Source organism: Sprattus sprattus (assembly GCF_963457725.1).
Source record: "Sprattus sprattus genome assembly, chromosome: 2".
NCBI lineage: Eukaryota > Metazoa > Chordata > Actinopteri > Clupeiformes > Clupeidae > Sprattus > Sprattus sprattus.
In genome coordinates, this window is record NC_137921.1 from 24684737 (window position 1) to 24710230 (window position 25494).

At 43.9% G+C, this 25494-nt stretch overlaps 1 protein-coding gene across 2 annotated transcripts in view; it reads left to right on the forward strand.

The window, feature by feature from the left end:
* Positions 1-25494, forward strand: part of cdc42bpab (CDC42 binding protein kinase alpha (DMPK-like) b) — a gene marked incomplete at its 5' end in the record, with an annotated part of 73043 nt that overhangs the window by 10557 nt on the left and 36992 nt on the right. For both annotated transcript variants that reach the window (XM_080832218.1, XM_080832219.1), the window contains 4 exons: positions 15460-15551; positions 18373-18456; positions 18769-18864; positions 19236-19384. In XM_080832218.1, the coding sequence (XP_080688344.1) occupies positions 15460-15551; positions 18373-18456; positions 18769-18864; positions 19236-19384 (421 nt within the window). The remainder of the gene's footprint in view (positions 1-15459; positions 15552-18372; positions 18457-18768; positions 18865-19235; positions 19385-25494) is intronic.

Below are 25494 nucleotides of genomic sequence, written 5' to 3' on the forward strand. Positions count from 1 at the left end.
AGAAAAATGGAAAAATTATGTATAAATAATACAGTTATTTTCTGTAAAAAAAATAGAAATCCATGTAATTTGTCATTATTGGCATTATCCTTAAAATAGCAGTCGTGTTTTTAATTTATAGTTAACCTCCATTATTATACGTAGTTTTGTATACAATTTCATAAAACAGAAAACCACTGTAAAAATGTAGAGTTATTAACTGTAAAATTAGGTTGTTTTTTTACAGTGTAGCTTCTTAACCAGTCCTGCTCCCTCTTACCAGTCTTTTTGTCGATTGTGGATTAAATAGTGGTTTCACATCCCACTTAATGTTGTGCAAGTCAAAGCCTTTATAAATACCACTGTTAATATTATTAGTGTTTTCTCAGAGCTTCTTCCACCCTTAAGTGGTCAAATATTCAACCCTTGGCCCTCATGTTACCATGCAGTGGGCATGGCCCCTAACCTGCACTGCCACAGTGGATACTCAGTGGTGAAGCTGACGAGAGCGGTGTGTGGCTATGGAATAATAATATGCACTACTATGTCTTAATGTTGCCCTACAGAGAGGCCAATTCAGGAAATTATCCATTAATGCATAAAATAAAATATTTAAGAAATCTTTTCCAGGAAATTAGTTTTGGACACGATACGGACGCATGATGCCCCAAGTGACCTCCAGAACAGCTGATAGGACAAGCATTTCTGTTGTAGACAGTGTGTGTGTGTGTGTGTATGAGTGTGACTGTGTGAGAGGGGCTGTGTGTATGTGTGAATGTGTGTGTGTGGGGGGGGGGGGGGGGGGGGGGGGGGAGGGGGGTAGGGGGGGAGGAACCCAAGCAGTACACTCTAACTAGTATGCCGCATGCACTTGGTATGGCCCACTGGTGGCCACATTTAAACCATCCAAGGCCACATTGTTCTCCAGAATTCTGTCTATTTAAAATATTTATTGGGATATCACCCACTCTATGAAATAAAAACTCAACATATGCATATTGAAATGTCCACACACAGATGCACTAACAGACGTTCTACCATCAGTTGAGAAGAGTCTTAGTGAAACCAGAGGGGTTCTTTGCTAACCTTATGCATTTTAATGTTTGTGTGATTTCCTAAACATGAAAGTTACAGTGTTTATATACATACACTATGTAAAAAGGTCCTCTGTTTTTAGTTGATTGTTATGGAAGCCTTCATGGATATTTTAACATACATGAGCTGACCTATTGCTGTGGTATCCATCAGTCTGGGCTGGGCTTGGCCTCTCCTCATGAATAATGACACTGTGTGCTTCCCCTGCTCTAGAGTGCTGTGGCTCCACCAGTGGGGGAGGGGGAGGCATGTTATTTAGGGTGGAGGGTTAAGACACAGGAATTATTCGTTTTGTCATTATCCAGTGTGCATATTTGCTAAAACATGTCTACTATGCAGCCTCTGCTTTTGTCAGAAGGCTTTATCATACAGTATAAAAGTGAGTATAGTATCACTTAAATGTCCAATGATCCAATTGTATCACCTTATAGTAATTCCACTACCTCTAAGTTGAATAGTAGGGTATTTGCTCGTATGTAGAAGGTCAAGATTAAACTTAGCTAAAGAACATGAACAGAAGTTTTGGTCAGATGAGATCAGGATGAAATAGTTTGTCTCTGATGGGGTCCAGCATATTTGGCATGAACCTGGCCAGGACTACTACAGTGAATGCCTAGTCCTGACAGTGAAGCCTGGAGGTGGGAGTGTGATATGGGGCTGCATGAGTGCAAAAGGGGTTGGGGAGATGACATTTATAGATGGCATCATGAATGCCTTTGTATACACAAAATATTGGCTGACAAGATGACTCCCGGTCTCCAGAAGCTTGGCAAGAGAGAAATATTCCAACATGATAACGATCCAAAATTACGCAGGAGTTTCTAAAGAACTATGACCTGGCCAAGTATGTCGCCTGACTTGAATCCAATAGAACACCTTTGGGGTATTTAAAAGACAAAGGTAAAGCAACACAACCCCTCCAGCAGCTGAAAGAAATGTCTCTGAAAAAAAATCTGTACAAAAATAATCTAAACTGTTTTTACATCAGAGCAGATACCCTACTCTTCAATTTAAAGGGAAAGCTAACGATATTTTAGGGTCCACATTTTTACTAGGGACAAAAACAATCAAAATTGGACTCCAGAAACTTTCTACAGTTTCTGTAGTTTTTTTTTCTAGTAATACTGGACCGATTTTGATTGGGATTGTCTGTAATCAAAAATTAGACCTAAAAAGTAGGGGGGAATAAATCCTAGGTACATTTTAATGCCATTATTATAAGGTGATACAATTCTGTATCATTTGACATTTAAGTGATATTGCCCAGGGGTGAACTCACTTCTATTGTATGTTAAAGATATCAGGATTTGAAAAATCTTCTTCTGGCGACTGTGTCCAACTCACCTCTGATTTTTAAAATTGGTATAACCCTCTCGCCACCACTACTGAATGAACCATGGTTTATCTCTCAAACCACAACCCCCCACCCCTCTCCTCTCCTCTCCTCTCCTCTGTCATCTGTATGATTTGCAATATCTCCCTTTGAAATGTAATCCTGTTCTGAGCCCTTGTGTGTATTTATTGAAGAGCCTGTTGGAACAAGTCTCGCTATAATGCATATTTTTTTCTGGATGGTTATGGTTGCAAGTCCTGGCCTTGACACCTTCCCTCCAGAACGTTATAATTAGTAGGTTGTCTCCTGCCTAAGGAATTGGTTGTGGCCTAGAAAGTGTCTTTACTGTAGAACTAGTGTTTGAAAGTGTGTATGTGAGTGTGAGTGTGTGTGTGTTTGTGCACAGAGCCTTTTTTGGTTCTCGTCATCTATTCCCGTTCCTGAAAGTGGTGATTTTGTGGTTTTGCAGAATTTCTGCCACCAGTGTCAGATGCACTCACATTATTCCTCCCTCACTCGCAGAGGCCACATGAAGAAAGGGTGAAAAAAGACTTAATGTGATGAAAGAAATATACATGCATCTGTTTTGAGCTAAAAAACAGTGCTCGATGTCATGTCAAGCTTGAGGAATTGAGTTATTGAGTGGTGCAGTGTGTATTTGCCCCTAAAGACCCAGACAAAGCGTTCTAACTAACAAGCCGCCATCAAAGAGCTGCCTTTTCATGTCACTGCTACACTGAGTGGGTGACCTCAAAGACAGCCCTCAACCTAAATACTTCACCAAAGTTCAAAGGTGACCACTCCAACCCTGCATTTGCTGTGGGCAAAGAAAGAGAGATAGAAAAGACACATATTTGTGTGCCAGTCTTCATTGGCTTCTGGTATCACTCAGAAGTGGGTGAACCATACGCCGGCTAGAGGTCGTCCTCTTGAATGTGAACTGTCATGGCGGCTGGTCATCCAGTTGTAAGAAGTGCGTGTGGAGTGGCGGTGGACCGAGAGGTGAGTGAGAAGAGACAAGGTTTCAGGTACCTCCATGGTCATCCTGTCAACCTCAACACTAATGTGTCAGACACAGAGAAAGAGCTGGGGTGTGCAGTCATCCATTTCCCAGAGAAGGAGAAAGGCTAGGGTCTCTTACAGGAATTACACGTCTCGTCACTGGGTAAAGATCAATTCAATTCAATTCAATTTTATTTGTATAGCGCCATAACAATACAATTGCCTCTCGGCGCTTAACAGAGCCCAGAGCCTGAACCCCCTTAGTGCATGCACAACGGCAACAGGGGCAAGGAAAAACTCCCTGTTAGGCAGGAAGAAACCTTAAGCAGAACCACGGCACATAAGGGGGGACCCATCTGCTTGAGGTCGGCCGGGTGGAGACAGGAAGGTGGGACGGGGGGAAGGGGGGAAGGGGAAGGGTTGTGTGGCAGAAGGGGAAAGGAAGCAACAGGGGCAATACACAGCCAGCATTTGGTCACTGGACATACAGTGGGGAAAATAAGTATTTGAACCCCTTGCGATTTCACAAGTTTGGCCACTTGCAAAGAAATGTGTGATCTATAATTGTAATGGTAGGTGTATATTAACAGTGAGAAACAGATTATCAACAAAAAAATCCAGAAAAATGCATTTTATAACATTTATGACTTTATCTGCATTTGATGCAAAAAATAAGTATTTGAACCCCCAAAACTGACTGACAAAAATAACTTAGTACTTGGTGGAATAACTCTTATTGGCAAGCACAGATGTCAGACGTTTCTTGTAGTTGGTCACCAGGTTTACAAACATCTCAGGAGGGATTTTGGTCCACTCCTCTTTCCAGATCCTCTCCAAATCTTTAAGATTGTGTTTTCAATGGGAGGGAATGAGGGAATGAGGTTCAAGCCCAATATTCCACGTTACATGGCCCCATCCATAGTCCCCTTGATGCGGTGGAGTCTTCCTGTACCCTTGGCAGAGAAACAGCCCCAAAGCATAATGTTTCCACCTCCATGCTTGATGGTGGGTATGATGTACTCTTGGGGTCATATTCAGCATTCCCCCCCCTGTCAAACACGGCAAGTCGAGTTGATGCCAAAGAGCTTGATTTTGGTATCATCTGACCACATTATGTCTCACAATCCTCCCTAGAATCATTCAAGTGTGCAATGGTAAACTTCAGATGGCCCTGTACATGCGTTTCTTTGAGCAGGGGGACCTTGCGAGTGCTGCAGTACTTCAAAAAATTACGGCGTGGTGTGTTGCCAATGGTTTTCTTGGTGACTCTGGTCCTAGCTGCCTTGAGATCATTCACAAGCTCCCCCTGTGTAGTTCTGGGGTTATTCTGCACCTTTCGAATGATCACTGATTCCGCACGAGGGGATATCTTGCATGGAGTCCCAGACCTAGAGCGGGTGACAGTTGTTTGGTGTTGCTTCCATTTATGAATAATCGCACCAATAGTTATCTGCTTCTCACCAAGCTGCTTGCCGGTGGTTTTGTAGCCCATTCCAGCCTTGTGCAGGTCTACAATCTTATCTCTGACGTCCTTGGACAGCTCTTTGGTCTTGCCCATGGTGGTGAGGTTGAAGGTGTGAAGTATGATTCTTTGGACAGGTTTCTTTTATACAGGTCACCAGTTGAGATCAGGTATACCTTGTTAGACCTAATGAGGACTAATCTGTGTGCTTTTTGGGCACATAACTGGCCATTGGGAGCCGGAATTCTTGCTGTTTGCTTGGGGGTTCAAATACTTATTTTTTGCATCAAATGCAAATAAAGTCATAAATATTATAAAATGCAGTTTTCTGGATTTTTTTGTTGATATTCTGTTTCTCACTGTTAAAATACACCTACCATTAAAATTCTAGATCACACATTTCTTTGCAAGTGGCCAAACTTGCGAAGTCGGCAGGGGTTCAAATACTTATTTTCCCCACTGTATGTATACATACATCTGGTGGTAAATACATGATACAGACAAGACCAGATTACTGTGCCAATAGGGTTACTGTTACAGGGGTAAGGGATGTAGGGACAGAGAGACATTTCGGTGGAGGCAATAATGTATATTGTATATAAAGGCTAGCATAGGGTATTGGGTAGAGAAGGTGTACGGCAAAGCAGTGGCGGTGGGTGCGGTTGGCCGAGGGTTTCTCTAGGTAGACCAGGTAGAGAGACTACGTGCAGAGTGGTGGGGGTGGGGAGGGATAGTTCCACTTCCATCAGCGATTGGAACACGCCTGGCTCCGGGGAGGCAGTGGACCTTGCAGGGGCCGCTTGTTGAAGGGGGGGTGTGGACATCTCGGACCATGGAGCTGCCGATGACCAGAGTGGTGGTCGTCACATCCAGCGGGAGAAGTCGTCGAGGGGATGATGACTGTGTTGAGGGCCCAGGATGGGGAGCAGGGCGGCGAGTGCGATGCTGGTGTTGCTCTGGAGCCGGTCTGCAGGGGCGTTTCGGGGCGGGCTGAGGAGGGGAGTGATCAGGCCCAGGAGGCTCCTCCTGATCCATCTAACAAACAGGAAATGACGAATCAGTCTGCAGGTCTGTCAGTCGGGAATAAGCACAAACAAACACACAGATGAATCATTTCACCAACCAGGGACATGTCACCTGTGTGTCGGTTTGCCTGTTGCATATTGCGGTACTTAGATATGTTTAGTTTTTCTGGCATTGAGCATTTAGTTTTTTGTTGTGATCTGTTTGCCGGGGCCGTACATGCATCCACTCGGCAAACAGGAAACACATTTGATGTTGCGGTACTAAATTACAAGTAGTAATTTAATTTTTTTTTTTTTGTTGTGATCTGTTTGCCGGGGCCGTACATGCATCCACTCGGCAAACAGGAAACACATTTGATGTTGCGGTACTAAATTACAAGTAGTAATTTAATTTGTTTTTTGTTGTGATCTGTTTGCCGGGGCCGTACATGCATCCACTCGGCAAACAGGAAACACATTTGATGTTGCGGTACTAAATTACAAGTAGTAATTTAATTTGTTTTTTGTTGTGATCTGTTTGCCGGGGCCGTACATGCATCCACTCGGCAAACAGGAAACACATTTGATGTTGCGGTACTAAATGCAAGTAATATTTTAATTTGTGTTCGGATATATCTGGGTGGCTGGTACAGCAGGTGACTGGTTTGTTGGCGCGGTTACTTTTGGCTATAGGATGCACTAAAGAGGAATGTCTTAAGTCTTGATTTGAATATAGGCACGGTGTCTGCAGCTCTGATGGAGGCAGGGAGATTGTTCCAGAGGAGAGGGGCTTGGTAGCTAAAGGCTCTCCCTCCTATTGTGGTCTTTGATATTCTTGGAATTACCAGGAGGCCTGCACTCTGGGAACGGAGCAGCCTTGGAGGGCAATAGGGGACGACTAATTCCTTGAGGTAGTTTGGAGCCAGATCGTTTAGGGCTTTATATGTTAGCAGGAGTACTTTGAAGTCGATTCTACTTTTGACGGCGAGCCAGTGCAAAGAAGCGAGTACCGGTGAGATGTGTTCATATTTTTTAGTTCTGGTGAGTGTACAAGCAGCAGCGTTCTGTATAAGTTGGAGGCTCTTTATTGTGTTGATGCTGCATCCGGACAGGAGAGCATTACAATAATCGAGGCGGGAAGTAATACATGCGTGGATTAGTTTTTCTGCATCTTGGAGGGATAGGACCTTTCTAATTTTGGCAATATTGCGTAAATGAAAAAATGATGTCTTTTGAGATCAGGCCGATTACATCAAAATGAGAAGTGGATAATCTGTTGAACAAGATGGCAACTTTTTCCTAGGTGACAGGTGGGATTAAGAAAGCATGCTATTTATGGTAAAGGGTCTTAGTGAGCCACCCATTATATTTATTCCACTTTTTGGAATGCATCAGAGCAAATAATGGCAAGAAACTAGACACTCACCCACAGCAGGACTTGTAGGTCCCTGACATGGGAACCCTTGTGCTTCAGGAGCACCCAGACACTCCTTCTGTTCTCTCATTTAAAATGCAGACCCTTCTGTTAACTGTAAAACCAGCAGGTAGGCACAGCTGTTAGCATCACTCAAGCCCTATAGTCAGCCAGAGATCTCTGATACCTCAGTCTGTGGCACAGTCCTTTTGGTGGGAATAGTGTGCTCTAGTAATGATGAGTAATGGTCCTGACTTAAAACTATGATTCCATTACTGACACCAATGATTTATACAAAGGGATGGGAAGTAACAATTTAGATTGCAAAATAAATAGCATTGTAATACAAACATTTTGTCTACCAATCAAATAAGTAACATTACTTTGATAAGGCAGGAAAAATTGTTACATAACTTACAATTTGACAGAGAAATTAGTAATCTGTCACCTTTTAAATTTCAGTTTACTCATGTATGTAATAATCTGTCAGTTAATGTCAGGTTAATGCTTGCCTTACACCACAGCAATTTAATACATTGATCTTCTCTCATGCTCTGTGATGATGTTAGGTATCCTGAATCCTGCATTAAAAAATAGGATGAGGATGAGTTGGGAGATGAAGAGGAGGATTTGATGAATAATGTTGCAACCTTAGTCTGCCTGTAACAGTTTGCTAAAGAATGAGATGTGGCTTCAGGCTGTGCAGCTTCTAGGCAATCTGTTTAATCCAAATCCTTGTCAGTATCACTGTTTATGGCAGAGGTTATGGCAATATGCAAAGTTAGACAATTCTGGACAACAAACTTTTAGAGGCTTTAAAAACTTAAGTTAATTCCGCAAGCTTTTGTGTAGCTCTTTCTGTTAACACCATGTGTCCTTGCAGAATGGTTGCCAAGATGTTACTTCATCGTATTTAAGTACTTCAGTAGTTTGGGGAAGAGCTCCCTTGCTGTTGTCATACGGTGGGAGGGTAAAATTCTCAGTGAATTAACACATACTAGTATGACACCAGCCTTTTTGGAAGCCAAAGATGTTGTTATACTGCATTAACTGGATGAATTGCAATTCACTCAGAGCAGAAAACTCTTTGTTATGCCTGTACTGAATGGAATCATGTTTTCAAACAAACTGATAGATAGCTATCAATATCGGTGTCTATTGGGCGGAAATTTGCTCTCAGAGAACATTTGTGGCATACCCTCCTCCCTGCAGCGTGCACTGGCAGTTTGCTAGGTGCATTTTTAACATAGCTGTCTGGTGTTTTAAAGAGTGTGCCGGAACCTATGGTATCTGTTTTCAAACAGCCTTCGAGCCTTTGAGTGAGGAACACCATTCTTCTGAGCTTGCTCTCACTCTGTCTTTTTTTTTGGTAGAAACTTGGCCCAGTCTCTGTGTTTGCATACTTGTAGAATGAGCTTTTGCACAGTCTCGGGACTGCCCCTGATCTTGTCCCATTGTTTGTCCAACCCTCTTTGTTCTCTCCTTTCTTGTTGGCCTCAAAATTTTCTTTTTTGCAAATATCCTGTTTGTGTGTTTACAATGGTGAAGCCAACATAAATCTGTTTCTGAACCATGAACCCACCATCCCCTCTATGGTTGCGTGTGTGTATGTGTGTGTGTGTGTGTGTGTGTGTGTGTGTGTGTGTGTGTGTGTGTGTGTGTGTGTGTGTGTGTGTGTGTGTGTGTGTGTGTGTGTGTGTGTGTGTGTGTGTGTGTGTGTGTGTGTGTGTGTGTGTGTTTGTGTATGTTTGCTCTGTGGGTGTGTGTTTTCAAATGCATTTGGGGGGGGGGGGGTGGGGGTTTAGGCCAATTGCTGGTGGGTCCCATATTGCTGGGGGAATTTGGGTGCCACTGGTGTGTATTGAAGCGTCAAACACAATTTAACGCTCTGTTGCAAGTTTATGCCGCATGTAAGTGATTCCCAAGCATTTCTATATGTTAGTACTTATGAATGATTTGAAGCCTTCTCTCACACTTATGCATGCAACACCCATGGCCGAATACATGTTACTTGGCCTCCTACTTCCATTGCTTGAGGGATTCCCAGTTTGCTTTATTAATTTCCGTCTGTCTGTCAGTCTTTCCAGCACCCTTTAACTCAACAACATATCTGTATCAGGGGAGTGAGGTTATTAAAGGCACCCAGTGCAACTTTATGTAAACATTCAATGAAAAATAAACATTCAATTTCTAGTCTTTTTTACACGTAGTAAGTTTCAATAACTCCATACCATTACATATCGACATTCAAGGAGCACAGATGAGACATCGTTGTGTGGTGAGAACTGATAGAAAATCGTAAACAACAACAATCGCCGGTGGGGAGAAGCCATTTTTCCATTGACTGGAAGCATGCTTTATTTATTGTAGGTTACAAAAAATAAAGAAAATGGCGGCGATTGTTGTTGTTATCGATTTTCTATCAGTTCTCACCACACAACAACGTCTCATCTTTGCTGCTTGAATGTCGGTATGTAATGGTATGGAGTTATTGAAACTTTCTACGTGTAAAAAAGACTAGAAATTAAATGTTTATTTTTAAGCTTCGAAAGTTGCACTGGGTGCCTTTAAGGGATAGTCCCAAAAACCAGCCCAGAATTTAGTCCAGTCAGTTTGAGAGGGTAGTGTCATAAACTACTTGCTGTTAAACCTTGGGGAGGCACTTTGAGTTGTTGAGGCAGTTTACTCTGCACCTCCAAGTAGTCAGTGCCTTCGGCTGTTATAGTGACGATAATGTGCACTTTGACCCTGACGGGGCACTAGTTCGGGCAACTTGTGGTATTCACTCAATTGGTTCCTGAATTAGGATACAAGTGTCATTAGGTCTTTTCCCACCAGTGTGTCAAGCAGAGGCCACCCTCAAGTCTGAAGGTGCCAGGTTTGGATCTGTGATGTTCCATGAACAGGTCATCGTTAGGTCTTGGATCTGTAGTAGTGTAGGGAATGGATCTATTTGACCGGAACTGTGGTATTCCGGGGACAGGCCATCCAGAGGTCGATTGATCTGTAGTCTTCCAGGAAAAGGGCATCCTCAGGTCTCTGAGCTCTGGGATCTGGGAATCTGCTCCAGGAGGCAGCATTTTTGTGTCGTTAGCTCACCGCGGCTGTAAATAATCCCTCTTATGGCTTCCAGATGTCCTCACTGATGGGGCTGTGACTGTGGGAGAGCGTGTGCATACACTCACATAACTCAGACCCTGGCTTTTCACACACATACGTACACTCCTCTCACACACACACACGGGTACTTAAGCATGAACTCTCCCACACACATGCAGCCAAGCTTAAAAATGTACTCACACATACATGTAGTTCTCCATGTGTTTGTATTACACACACACACATACACACATTTAACATTTTGCAAAGGTGTATGAATCTCTGTGCCTGTGCAGTTTGGCAAATGCATGGATGAATTTTTACGCATGAGTTATCAACAGCCCTGCACCACACCACACACCAACTAACATAAACATAAACACACACACACACACACACACACACACACACACAAACACACTCAAACCCGTCAAGCTGGAGGGTGAGGCTGTGGGTTTTTTCCAGTCACATTGTGAGTTTTTGTGCACGTGCTTAGTCCATTAGCAACTTGATGAAACTACCGGGGTATGTCAGTTGTCATTAAATCATCAGTGCATTTCCAACCATCTAAATTTCCCCGCCACGTAGTTGAGAACCCCATGAACACTTTTTTTCAGAAGGACGGCCTTTGAGAATGTTCTTTACCACATTTGTGTTGTGGTGACTGTCGCTATGTTGTGCTCTATGTTTATGTCGGTGTATGAAGTAAAGGTGTGCACCTCAGTGGCTCCATTGTGTGACTGTCTGTGTACACAGAAGCAGGACAGGCCTTTCATGTTCTGTAAGACAGATTCTCCACCATCAGGTGATTGGTGTGTGCTGCAGTGTCAGTGCTGGTTAGATATGGTCACGCAAATAAACAGTGGAAGTCGTGTTGGCTAAAATAACTCTGATTGATCTCAGCTGCCAAATTTATTTTGCCTCATTTACCTTCCCTCCACCCTAACGAATGCAGCTGATGTTATGCAGGGAAGGTACTGTCTGTTTCTGTTCAGGTTCAGAGGCTTAACAGTGTGACTGCGCTACTGGAAATGACTTTTGGTAATTTTTTCACAAGTTACCATTAAAACTAATATTCAACACACGCTTGCGTGAACCACCTGGTCACTTTTAGCCAAAGCCAGCTCTGCTGTTCTCTCGCTAAGTGTGTGTAATTGCTATGGCTAGCGTTAGGCAGTGCACTTGCAGCTTCAGCTCCAACCAGCTTGGCTGTCGTGAAGAAGCTGGCTCACACTACGGCAGAGTGACACACTAGCTAACTTCATCTGGCTTTGCATGTAGACATGAAAGCCACTTTACTGCCTCTGTATAGTAAGCACCAGCTGCTAATGTCCATCTGTCAAGCAGCCATTTGAAATCATGCTTCTGGTGGGCATAGTAAGTAGAAAGCGCCATAGGTACCAATCTCAAATTAAGTTAGGAAATGACTGTTCTCCATCAGTGTTTGATGCACATCATTACTATTTAGATACCATCAGAAACACACTCATGCTCACACATGTCAAGATAAAAGCAAGCACAACACACAAACCACACAACATAAACAGGTTGCATGATTTGGAATATGCTATGTTCCATATTATGTGTATGTGTGTGCATTTGTGTGTCAATGTGCGTGCATATGCAGTCTCACTCTGCCAGTAACCATGAGCATTTTGACCCTAGGCATATTCATCTGTCCAAAAACAACTTGTCATGATCATTCACGTTGAGGAGACTTACTGGTCAGTGACAGATGGATACTGGCAGTTGCACCCTGTGGCAACCTTTACAAAATCAGTTTTAGAAAACTTTTTCTTTTTAAAAGAATTACTATAAGCAGATTTGGTTAAGAACTAGTGAGCTACATACCTAAAAGGAAAAACATGCAAAATACCACCGACAGCCCAGTTGGCACTGATGGAGCATGCTAGCATGCTAACTGGTCTCTAGGGATTGTTGTTCAGTTGTTATAGTGCATAGCCAGATGAAGTAGTAATGACAGGTGTGTTTATCTGTCTTTCACATGACCATATTTCATGAAAATGTATTTGAAGATGATGCCAAAAGTAGCTGCTCATAAAAAACATAGTTCAGAAAGTTTAAAATTGTTGTAGGCCTATGGTGTTGCTTTAAAGTGGCACAACTGAGACATTGTATGCCTTAAACTAGCAAGCTAACTAGCTAACCAACAGACGTATCTTGCAGACACCAACAGACCATCTGGCCATACGGCATTAATAAAGGGTAATAACTGGTGAACTACTTGGAGACATTGTGATGGGTGTGACCTGGAGCACTAAACTGGACGGCAACTTGATTTGACCTCCATGTGACTATGTCCCATCAAAATGCATAGTGTTACTTTAATGTATTTAGTATAGCCAAGAATAGATTTAAGTGAACACTTTTCATGAGAAATCTAACCCTGTGACATGAATCACCCTACTCCCTGCCCAGCCCAGCCCAGCCCAGCCCTGCCCAGCTGACCCACCCCTGCTGTTGCCTCACAGTTATGTGGAACAGGCTCGCTGTGAATTACATTAATCGTCTCATCAGCCATATAAAAATAAAGCAATGCTAATCGCTCTGTCTGGCACTGGTATTGTTGCTCATGTCCTTATTTACTGGCTGGGGTTTCAGTGCCTAAACAGCTGTAAGCCCATTGCTCTGTGATTATATGTGGAGGAATAATCCGCCTGCACGCCTGATGGCCTTTTTCTTTTTCTTTCTTTCTTTCAAATTGTCTTTGCCCCAATGTTTTTTTTTTCTTCTTCTTAATTTTGACTGTGTACACTTGTGTCTGTGAGTTAAGGTAAGGTATAGTATAGGTGTACGGTGTGTGTCTTTGTTGTGTCCACGGTTGGATATCAGTTTTACCCCTGCCATCCACACCCTGGGAGTTCTGCCATGTGATCTAGAATAAAAGAAAACAACAGAAAAAAGGAGTGGAGAGGTGCAGTGGTGGAAAGAGAGCAGACATGGGGCGTGGGCTATTTGTTTTATTTCAACAAGTATTTCCCACATTATTTTTTTTGGGGGGAGATAACCACAGGCAGGATACAGGTGACTATCACTTGATGGAGAGGCTTGTATTTTGTCGTTTCGCCTTGTTTTGTTTTACTCTGTGGCAAACCCACTCTGTGTACCATCCATGCCGTGAGTCACGGTATTTGTGTGTGTGGTTATGTCATGTTTAATTGAGAGTGTAAATCGTATGTGCATGTGTGTATTTGTGTATTGTTTTGTGTGTGGGTGTGTATATATTTGTATGAGCATGAAATGTGTGTGTAATTGCACTGTGCTTGTATATAAAGGTCAAAGGCATTTACCATTGGCCATCTCCTTATCAGTGTAAGAGACTGGTTTCCGCCCACTCCACCCGAGCTTGTGGGCAGGGTAGTTTGGCACAACAGGGGGGCACAGATGTGTGGGGCCTCCTACCTTGAGCCTCCTGTCCTCAGCTAGAGCGGGCACCGGGAGGGTGTGTCAGTTAGGGCTGGGGGTAAACGATTATTTTCAAAACGATTAATCTGGCGATTATTTTATCGAATAGTCGACTAATCTAACGACTAATTGGACGATTAGTCTAACGATTATTTTTCTGTTGCTCGATTTAAACCATAATGTATCTCAAATAAATACCCCAAAAAATCTTAATAATATACTTTAATGAGCACCGTTTTGCACAGCAAAAGTCCAACAATGCATTTCATGTTTATCTAGAGTTCACAGTAAAAATGTTTGGTACTCAAATGAGCCCTATCACATTTGGATGTGGTGCTCATTAATTTAAATGTTTTCAGTGCTTATAAAAACATTCATTCATTGATGAGCACTGCGCACCACCTTATGTGCAGCCCTGTCCTGGACATTGCTTGGCTGCATTAGTTGACATTGGCGATCTAACGTGGTGGTGAATCATGATTACAAGCTGGCCAACGTTAGTCTAATGTTATGTGTTTGACTCGTAAATGACCACAGCATGAGTTAGCTCTCTGTGCCGTTTGTTGGTGCTTGGTTGGCGTGTTCTGCAGCCGTAAGTTAACGTTTACCAAACTGACACAGCTGTCTAGCCGCTGCCGCTACAGTAGCTAGCTAACGTAACTACTAGCAACCAAGCACGAACAAACTGCACGGAGAGCTAAGAAGATAGTTAGCTAGCACCACCGAAGTGCGCAGAGCTCAAGCTACACAACACACTGAACAAACGTTAAATACGAGACAATAGGGTGCGTTTGAGAATGGAGATAGAAACGCACCCCATTGTCTCTCGTGAAGGGGACAATAAGTAACGTTGGTTACATTAATTTAACGTTTGTTCAGTGTGTTGTGTAGCTTGAGCTCTGCGCACTTCGGTGGTGCTAGCAAACTATAGCTCTCCGTGCAGTTTGTTCGTGCTTGGTTGCTAGTAGTTAACGTTAGCTAGCTACTAGTGTGTCAGTTTAGTTAACGTTAACTTACGGCTGCAGAACACGGCAACTAAGCATGAACAAACGGCACAGAGAGCTAAGTCATGGTGTTGGTCAGCTTATAGTATGTATCATGATTCACTACGTTAGATCGCCAATATCAACTAATGGCGCCAAGCAATTCCCTGGGTTTCTGCTCTCTCAGTCCTTGCGCAATGTTTGTTTCTGTTTGGGTCAACCACGTGTATGTGGCGAAGCGTCGACGTAAAAATATGGCGTCGACGTAATTTTGAAATCGACGCGTCGACATCATCGACGCATCGCTACAGCACTAGTGTCAGTGTCATTATAAATGCAGTTAAACACACCAATACTTTATTTTTCGGACTGGCTCACACACATACACACACACACACAGACACACACACACACACACACACACAAACACACACAAACACACTTGTTCACATGCATAGATATACACAAACACACACACACAGACACACACACACACACTGTCTCGCCCTCTCTCAACAAGTGTTTTACTGTTTTGATACTGGTATATATTGAGAATAAGATGAGAAAACGCTGTAGTTATTGCTGTCATATCAGTATCCCAAAAAAAGCATGTATGCCCTCATAATCTAATCTGTGTCTTCATCTATTCTTCTACTCTCCAGTCAAACCTTTCACCTCCGAGGTGAAGCAGATGCGTCTGCACAGGGAGGACTTTGAGATCCTGAAGGTCATCGGCCGAGGCGCATTTGGAGAGGTATGTCTGTCATGCACTGGGTAAAATGAAAAATGTGTTTGTGTGTCTTTGTGTTTGTATGCTTATAACTGTGCGCCTGTGTGTGTAGTGACTGAGTGTGATAGAGATAGAGATTCCTGGGTCCTTTTCCGTATGTTCCACGTTTACATAAGTTCTCACCCTAACACAGTAATGTGTGAGTCTGGGAGGGGAGTTCTAGCTGGAGGCTCACCTGAGTCACAGCTTGAGTTGCAAGTTGGGGTTTATACCAGTTCAGCAACCTTGTGTCTTTACTGAATTATAATCTACTAAGGGGAATTTTGGAAAAGGATAACGAGGTACCTTAATGCCAACCTCTGCCTTCAGCGCTTTAATGTGGTTTGAGACTTCGAGGTGGCCTCAAAGGCAATTAAGATGCATCCAAAGTTTACATTTGCATACAAGTCTGCTCTGCATGTGTTGGGCTATTTCAGCATAGTGCAGATCGTTTTGTAGGTTGGTGTGAGCAGTGCATTCATTCCTGATCCTGACTTTGCTGATCCTGATAATACACGGTGGAATAAGGTGATTTGTCAGAGATAAATCACTGTATCTCATCAACTGGCCAAAGGTGGTAAAAGGCAGCTATCGACTTGATCGATAATATTAGATTTCCCCAACAATTGGTCACTTGAACTCGGCACTCAAACACAGCCCAGTACACTTCACGACATGAAGCATCATTAGCCTAAACTGTAGATAGACATAATAAGCATTAACCACACTCAACAATATGGTTTACTGTGCGTTGGCTTTATTTATGCCTTGATGTAAAGTTGTTTTGCATTGTAAACAGGCTCATAGACCTTGCTCTCAAGCACAGTCAACAACCCTAACCATCTGCCCCTGCCTGCGTTGCTGGAGCTGCTCCCGGGGCTAGAGGTTACAAGGCCTGGAGTCTGGGCACCACAGCTCCCCCTGGGGCCTGTTTCTGGGGCTATTGTATGGGTGTTCGATTTCACGGGCGCTAGGGGGGCCGCTCCAGTGCCAGGCATGCCCACCAAAGGAGCAGGAACAGGCTAAAGGTGGTTTAGGCTGGTAGGAGGTGGTGAAACGGCAACAGGGAAAGAGACTGTGACCTGACGGGGTGGAGGAGGCTCGGCGTGTCAAACACTGGCCCACGCTCAGGAGCAGGTGGAGCAGGTGTGTTTGTCTCAGGTGGATGGTCGGGGATTAACAGGAGCAAAAAAGGACACGGACTCCCTGGGCTCCACCTATGGGGAGCACCTGTTGATGAGGCCAGAGCAAACTACAAGCCACCCCTACCCCTACCCCTGAGTGTGAGTGTGAGTGTGAGTGTGAGTGTGAGTGTGAGTGTGAGTGTGAGTGTGAGTGTGAGTGTGAGTGTGAGTGTGAGTGAGTGATAGCAAGAGGTAGGCAGGAAAGAAAGAGTGAGTCAGTGATTTAGTAAAACTCTCCTGCAACACTGTGTGTGTGTGTGTATACAAGGGACGACTGTATCTCTAACAAACAGTGTTATCAGAGAGATTGGTAAGAGGTGAAGTAGAGATGATCAGATGAGCCAACATCTCTGCAGCAGCCCAGTCTTATTGCAGACAATGTCATTACAGAGGAAACCCTCGTGTAAAAGATTCATAAAATGGTGGATGTGATGTTGAAGTATTACAATCATTGTTATATTATCAGCTGTACAAAAATTACAAAAACAGTGCACGTATAAAAAAAACATTAGACATTAGATAAATAAGTTATAAATAAACAGCGTAATATTTGCCTATTCTGATAAATAAATTCAGGTAAAAGTGTACGTTTCTGAATGTGTTTTGAGGGTGATGCATGTGTGCATCCTTTTTTGGGGACATTAGCAGTTCCTGTGTATGTGCTATCCAGTGGTCAGTCTTGTTTGTGTGTGTGTTTACACTTGTTTACTCCACTGAACAAAAGGAAAAGCTGCAGCGTTGGTGCCAATATCTCTATTAAAGATGTCCTCTCACTGCCTCTGTCTCTCTCCTCCCCTCTGGCTCTCTCTGGCTCTCCTCGCCCCGTGGTCTGTCTCTCGCTCATTACAAACTAGACATCTAAGACTTTGTCTGTAGATGAGAGCCAAGGGTAGGCGCTGCTCAGTGGGGTGGTTCTGTTTACAACTCTGTGAACGGGGGAAAAAACACTCTGCTGAAAATTGGCACTTGTTCTCGTGTGAATGGCCTGAGGTCAAAGATCTGTTTCAGTCTAACAGGTTTACACACACACACACACACACACACACACACACACACACACACACACACACACACACCCTGGAACGAAGGGTCAGTGCACATCTCCGAGGGTTCCCAGCCGCCAATTATGTGTTCGCGTTCTGGGATAGTCCAACAGCAAGCACAGGGTGTTGTAACGCCACTATTAAACCATTGAGTGGTAGCATTGGTGCTATATCTGTAATGCAAATAGATAAATAGATTCCTTACTCTCTCTCATGTAATAATGGCATACGCACCTTTGGAAGGAAGCGCTCTGGGGTTGCATGCGTGCAGTGCATTGGTAAAGGATGATTTGATATTAGGACAGAGGCCGCTGGGATCAATCCAGTAACCATTATTTTGAACTACACCTCCTCAGCCATACCTTACCTTACTATACCGCAGCCTAACCAAATCTAAGCCAAAATGTATCTTACCAAATAACCCCTTAGCTTCTATATAGCAAGTTAAAGCAATGTAATTTGGACATCACAGGACCGTACAGTCAAGGTTGCAAATTGCTCTCTTTTTCTTGAGAACCACAATCTAGGTCAAAGGTCGTTCTCTTTCCCCCAAAAGTAAGATGTCTTGTTTCTGCCAAGGTTGCCGTGGTGAAGGTGAAGAACTCAGACAAGGTGTTTGCCATGAAGATCCTCAACAAGTGGGAGATGCTGAAGAGAGCTGAGGTCAGTATCCAGCACCAACCGTTATGTCACCAACCCCCCCCCCCCCCCCCCCCTGCCACTAAGCCTGAATCAGAAAACAGTGGTCTGAGGCAGGGGTGCTTTTTCCTTTCTGTGGGGGATTACTGCAATGCATATTTTCCATTTCACCTTAATTTCAGTGAGTCAAGAATAGCAGCCAGGCATAACAGAGCTGGAATAGATGGAAATGTGCTCTTCACCTACGCACTTTGGCGTGTTTATGTCCGTGTGGAAGTTTCTGGCTCAGGTCAGGTATTGTTAGTTCATGCTCGGTGTCCCTGCTGTGCTCTGTAGACGGCGTGCTTCCGCGAGGAGCGGGACGTGCTGGTGAACGGAGACTGTCAGTGGATCACCACCCTGCACTACGCCTTCCAGGATGAGAACAACCTGGTGAGTACACACACATCGACACCAGGCAACTGGGGCTATAAAGGTACCACTCTGGCTCAGCATGGCCGCCATAGCCCGTCTGTGCCTATGCTGATGGTTCTGCTCTCACCTACACACACACACACACACACACACACACACACGCACACACATGCGCACACGCTCACTACTGCTCCCAGGGCAGCAGTGCCATGATCCACTTCATGATGAACACACATCCGTACACACACGTGTAAGACACAATTATGGAGCACACAAATCTGCACCATTCAAAGCCACAAGTACAAGTTTTACAGTCATATTCCATCTCTGTCATTCTTTGTCTGTCCCTTTCCCCCCCTAACTCTCTCTTTTTTCCCCTCCCTTTGAAGTACTTAGTGATGGACTACTATGTGGGTGGTGACCTGCTGACTCTGCTCAGTAAGTTTGAGGACCGTCTCCCGGAGGACATGTCCAAGTTCTACCTGGCTGAGATGGTGCTAGCCATCCACTCCGTCCACGAGCTGCACTACGTCCACAGGTGAGGCACAGTCCCGACCCAGCCCTTGGCTCAGCCAATCAGGCCTCATATAAGTCACAGACATAGATCTGCTGTCAATCTGCGAAAAGATGCATCCACAGATTCATTAAACAGTTTACAGGTCTGTGTTGGCCTTGCCTTCACAGGTTATCCAATCACTGATTAGAAAACAGTCTACAGTCCCACGACAAGGCAATTAAAGGCACCCCTCAATTGTGGTGGGTCAGCAAAAGCCCATCTGCTTGGAATGCCTTTGAAAATAACTTAACAAACTCTTACCTTGGATTTAGAAGGGTAGTCTTCCACACAAACCCACTACTATCCTACCTGCATGCTCTGTGAAAGCGTGTGCTGTGTTATGTAATGACATGGGCTATAATTTCCCCACAGTGGAATAATGGCCTTGTTTTGTGCTGCTTATTGTTTTGACTGAAATTTCAGATGTGTGTTCTCTGCAGACTCACTTCAGGTTTCAGAATGTAAATATATACATAGTCTGTCAACCGCAAATGTAAACAAATAAAGGCATATTTATTCACCACACTTATTGGGAGGGGTCATGACCGATTGACCAGAATCGCATTGCTGGAAGCTCACCGCCTGAACAATACAATGCCATGTTCTTTCAACCTTAACTGAACATTTCACCACTATCGCATGCGGTAACATGTAATGCAGTGGCGCATTTAGTGTCCTGGACACAAAGCTTCATTGACACCAGCCGACTGTGGCTTTGGAGCCGCCATTCTGGCTCAGATGGAGCCAGACGACATGGCCACCCCAGCCCATATTCTACTTTGGCTATTTCACAACGCCCCCTCCCCCAACTCAGGAAGTGGCTTGTGCTGCTGGTTTGCATGCATAATGACAGGGAGCAGTGGTGCGGTGCCCCTGGGGGATGGATGAGCTTGTGTTCCCCAATGAGGGGGCTGGACCCTGGGCATGGGCTGCCTGCCTCAGCCTCATGGATCCCAGAGAGGGGAGAACAGACATGCAGCCTATTCTGGGCCTGCGTAATTGCATACTATCCCTATGGGAGTGGGTGGAGCGTGTGTGTGTGTGTGACAGAGAGAGAGAGAGAGTAGGAATGTGTGGCTATGTATGTGTGGAGAGGTGTGTTTGCGAGCATGAGAGTGGGTGTGTGTGTTTGTATGACTTTGTGTTTGTGTCTGTGTCATTGTGTTGAGGGATGATTTATGTTTACATGTGCAGCAGATACTGTTTGTGGCTATATTTGTCAAAATGTGTGGGTTTATGTTTTGAGGATTGCGTGTGCATGGAGGGGTGTGTGTGCGGATGTAGAGAATTTTTCTTATGTGTCAAGGGGTTTGTTTGTTGTGTGGAAGATGTCACGTGTGTGTGTGTGTGTGTGTGTGTGTGTGTGTGTGTGTGTGTGTGTGTGTGTGTGTGTGTGTGTGTGTGTGTGTGTGTGTCTGTGTGTGGGGGTTTGGTGAAGTTGGTAGTGGTCTCTGAGAGAGAGACTAATGATGGGGTAGGGGGTGTGGTCAGCTGCTACCTCATGGGAGAATATTGGCAGGCCTGCTGCATTTGAGGGTGGGGGACACATCAAGGGCGGGTCCGTCAGAGAAAGTATATGACTGTGTGTGTGTGTGTGTGTGTCTGTGTGACTCTGTGTGTCTGTGTGAAGCCTAATTTATACTTCTGCATCCCTCTCCGTCCTCGAAAAAAAAATGGGCAGGCGGGGGCAGGCGGTTGATTTAGAAAAAATTGAACGTACTGGTCGGGCTTACATACTACTCCGACGGCTATGCGTCCTAAAGCCCATTCAACCTATTCAACGCCGGACCGCTGGGTGGGGTAACGGCTGTTTGTCGAGCCCGTAGCTACCACATAACCTCTTCATTGGAAGTCATTGATTGTTTTTCCTCCCAACTGTCACTGACATGACACAGATGCTGCTTCAGGACCTGTCGGGCAGGTGCCGTCACATGGGCCTTGGAGACATGTAGCTCAGTCAACAGTAGCATGTCTAATGCTATATATTCACTTGAGTAGGCAAATGTATCTCCATCGTGGTGGTCATTTTTTTGTGAGAAACATTGCGATTTATAACAAAACGATATGCTTATCTTACATACAATACAGAAACTATTATAAAACGATCCAATAAAATGAATACGTTCTTATTTTCTTTGGTATTTTTGTCACATTCATACTGCAATGATCGCTGGGTAACCTTTGAATAACTACAACGCTATGACAATGCACTCATTGGCCACGAGACGGTTGCCCTTGTCAAAAAGTGGTAACGTGAATGTGTCACTATGAAACAAAGCATGCACACTTCGAACAAAATTACCCCCCAAACTCTGAGGACAGGGCCAGAAAAATAAACCCACGGTATTCATCATACATCATGCAGTGTTATAGTTATATCAGACACACAGCAAGAACATGCATACCTCAACATACAGTTGTGGGACTGCGATTTCAACCATGAATATGTTGAAAAACACATACATTAGCACACTTACTAATGATCCTCTGCCAGGCTCTCACACACGAAAAGTTGATTCCAAAACTCTCGAATTTAAGACAGAGTGGACTGACAAGTAGGCTATGCATTTGTGCTGCTTGTGGGCAGGACAAAAGCGATGTGTTTAATCTGTAACGAGACGGTTGCCCTTGTCAAAAGTGTTAGCGTGAAACGTCACTATAAAACAAAGCATGCACACTTCGAACAGAAATACCCGTAGAACTATGAAGTAAGGGGCAGAAAAATAAACCCACTGCAGTCTTCATACCAATCCACATGCAGTGTTATAGTTATATCAGAAACACAACAAGAGAATGCATACACATACATGCCAATAAACATGATTCTGATTCTGATACCTCAACATACAGTTGTGAGACTGCCTTTTCAACCATGAATATGATGAAAAACACATACAGGAGCACACTCACTTATTATCCTCTGCCTGGACACCTTTAATGCCCAATTTTCAAGAAGACGATCTTAGAGAAATCGTTGTGTGTGTGGTAGTCGTTTATTGTATAAATTCCTCCTCCCGGGAATCCTCACAACAGCGAATGATGGCAACTAACAGACAATGGTTGATGGTGGAGCTGGACTAGTTTGAGTTATAAGCAGAGGACGTGCTTGTAGCGATTTGAGCGACAACTACAACAACAACAGAACAGGAGACAGGTGGTACGTACGTTTACTAGATTTTCCGCTAAATCAAGCGTTAGCGTATTCACAATAACTCTCAAAAGTGTGCTGCTAATGTAGCTAGCCTCGCTGCTAATAAGTACAACGTTGTCGTGCCGATTATGCTCTCACACGCCACCCTCATTGAGGCAAAAGTAATGTTTGACTCAAATGTCTTTCACTGCCGTTTTATGTAAAGTCAGTCATTCTAAATAGGTTCTACACATACATGAAATACATTTCCTATTTAATAGATGCAAAGTAATTATGCTGCCAGCATTACTCCGTAGCAAATTACGTTAGATGTCAGTTGAAGCTGGTTGGAGAAGGCACTTTCAACACCGAGCCACCAGCCAAGAGACCAACAGTGGTCGGGAGAAATGTACTTTTCGAGGGTTTAAATACGGTAGCCTAATGCTGCATGCTGTGCAGCTTTGTAGTTTACCAAAGTCGTACTAAAACATTTTGACAGAAAACAGGAAATGTGAGGTCCTGACATGTGTGATTCCGGAAATTATGTTGTTTGGAAATGATGTCGTAAACTGGCCAATCACAGCCAAGGGGGTCTCCGACTCTCTCCGTCTCTTTAAGAAAAGTTAGAAAAAAGCGTTTGTCTCCGACCAGCTCTCCGACGGCTCTCCGACGGGTCGGATGGGCGGCAACACCTGGGTGAAGGTGTTACCAAGGCGTGCCAAGGCGTGCCAAAGTGTCCCTCTACGACCAAATCGGAGAGAATCGTAGAAGTGAAAATGCCTTGTACATGGGTCTACAATCAGACGAAAATTGTTGGTTTTGATCGTGACCAAATAATTCTATCTCGGACTCATCTGTCCAAAGAAGGTACTTCCAGAAGGCCTTTGGTTTATCCAAGTGCTCTCTGACAAAGTTGAAACGGGCAGTTTTGTTCTTTCTTGAGAGCAGACGCTTCCTTCTAGCAACTCGATCATGAATGTCATGTCTATTCAGTTTCCGTCTGATTGTAGACCCATGTTCATTTACCCCAGATGCTGCCAGAGAGGTCCGAAACTCTTTAGAGGTGATGTGTGGGTTGACTTTTACCTGATTTATTCTACTTCTGGTGCTTCTTGGTGATGGTCTTGATGGGCGTCCACTTCTAGGCAGAGATGCGGTCATGTTGAATGCCCTCCATTTCTAAATGATTTGTCTTGGATGGATGGATGGAGCTGGAATCTTTTGGAGATGGTCTTATAGCTTTCCCAAGACTGATGGGCTGTCAGTACCTTCTTTCTGATGTTCTCGGATATCTCGTTTCCTCTCGGCATGGTTGATCTGTGTGGGTCCACCTTGGCACTACAGTAGTTTGGTTGGTTTCCTCTCTCTTTTAATCTGTGTTGCCCAACCCTTTTCCTAAGGATGTCTCAGTTGATTGGTTTGCTTAATTGACTAATTAAGCACCCAAATATGTTTCACCGAATCTATTGCCTGCTTGACTTTACCAATGCAGCTGGGGGTTCACTTACTTTTGAAAATACACTAATTCCATGTTTCATGTAGTTTTTTGGCTACTCAAACAATTCCCTCTAAACAAGTACATTCAATGATAAACATAAACCTGACATTTCATCTATGGAAAATTGGTGATGAAAAAAATGAAAAATCATGGTAAAACAACAGAAAACTCTTATTGCTCAAGGGGTTCACATACTTTCAAGTGGCACTGTATATACAGCCGCGGAAAAAATTAAGAGACCACTTCAAAATGATCAGTTTCTCTGGTTTTACTATTTATTGGTATGTGTTTAAGTAAAATGTACATTTTAGTTTTATTCTATAACCTACTGGCAACATTCCTACCAAATTTCAAATACAAATATTGTCATTTAGATAATTTATTTGCAGAAAAATGACAATTGGTCAAAATAACAAAAAAGATGCAGTGTCTTCAGATCTCGAATAATGCAAAGAAAACAAGCTCATATTCATTTTTAAACTACACAATACTAATGCTTTAACTTAGGAAGAGTTCAGAAATCAATATTTGGTGGAATAACCTTGATTTAAAATCACAACTTTCATGTGTCTTGGCATGCTCTCCACCAGTCTTTCACATTGCCGTTGGGTGACTTTATGCTACTCCTGGCGCAAGAATTCAAGCAGCTCGGCTTCTTTTCATGGCTTGTGACCATCTATCTTCCTCTTGATCACATTTCAGAGTTTTTTTTATGGGATTCAGGTCTCGAAATTGGGCTGGCCATGACAGGGTCCTGATCTGGTGATACTCCATCCACACCTTTACTGGCCTGGCTGTGTGGCATGGAGCATTGCCCTGCTGGAAAAAACACTTCTCAGAGTTGGGGAACATTGTCAGAGCAAAAGGAAGCAAGTTTTTCTTCCGGGACAACGTTGTACTTTGCCTGGCTGAGGTTTGTAAAAGACCATAAGGATTGAACCAAAGCGGACTGGAGGGTCTCCTAGTTCGTCTTCTCTGATGAGTCCAATTTTCAGCTTTGCCCAACACATGGTCGTCTGATGGTTAGACGGAGACCTGGAGAGGCCTACAAGCCACAGAGTCTTGCACCTACTGTGAAATTGGACTCATCAGAGAAGACGAACTAGGAGACCCTCCAGTCGGCTTTGGTTCAATCCTTATGGTCTTTTACAAACCTCAGCCAGGCAAAGTACAACGTTGTCCCGGAAGAAAAACTTGCTTCCTTTTGCTCTGACAATGTTCCCCAACTCTGAGAAGTGTTTTTTCCAGCAGGGCAATGCTCCATGTCACACAGCCAGGCCAGTAAAGGTGTGGATGGAGTATCACCAGATCAGGACCCTGTCATGGCCAGCCCAATTTCGAGACCTGAATCCCATAAAAAAAACTCTGAAATGTGATCAAGAGGAAGATGGATGGTCACAAGCCATGAAAAGAAGCCAAGCTGCTTGAATTCTTGCGCCAGGAGTAGCATAAAGTCACCCAACG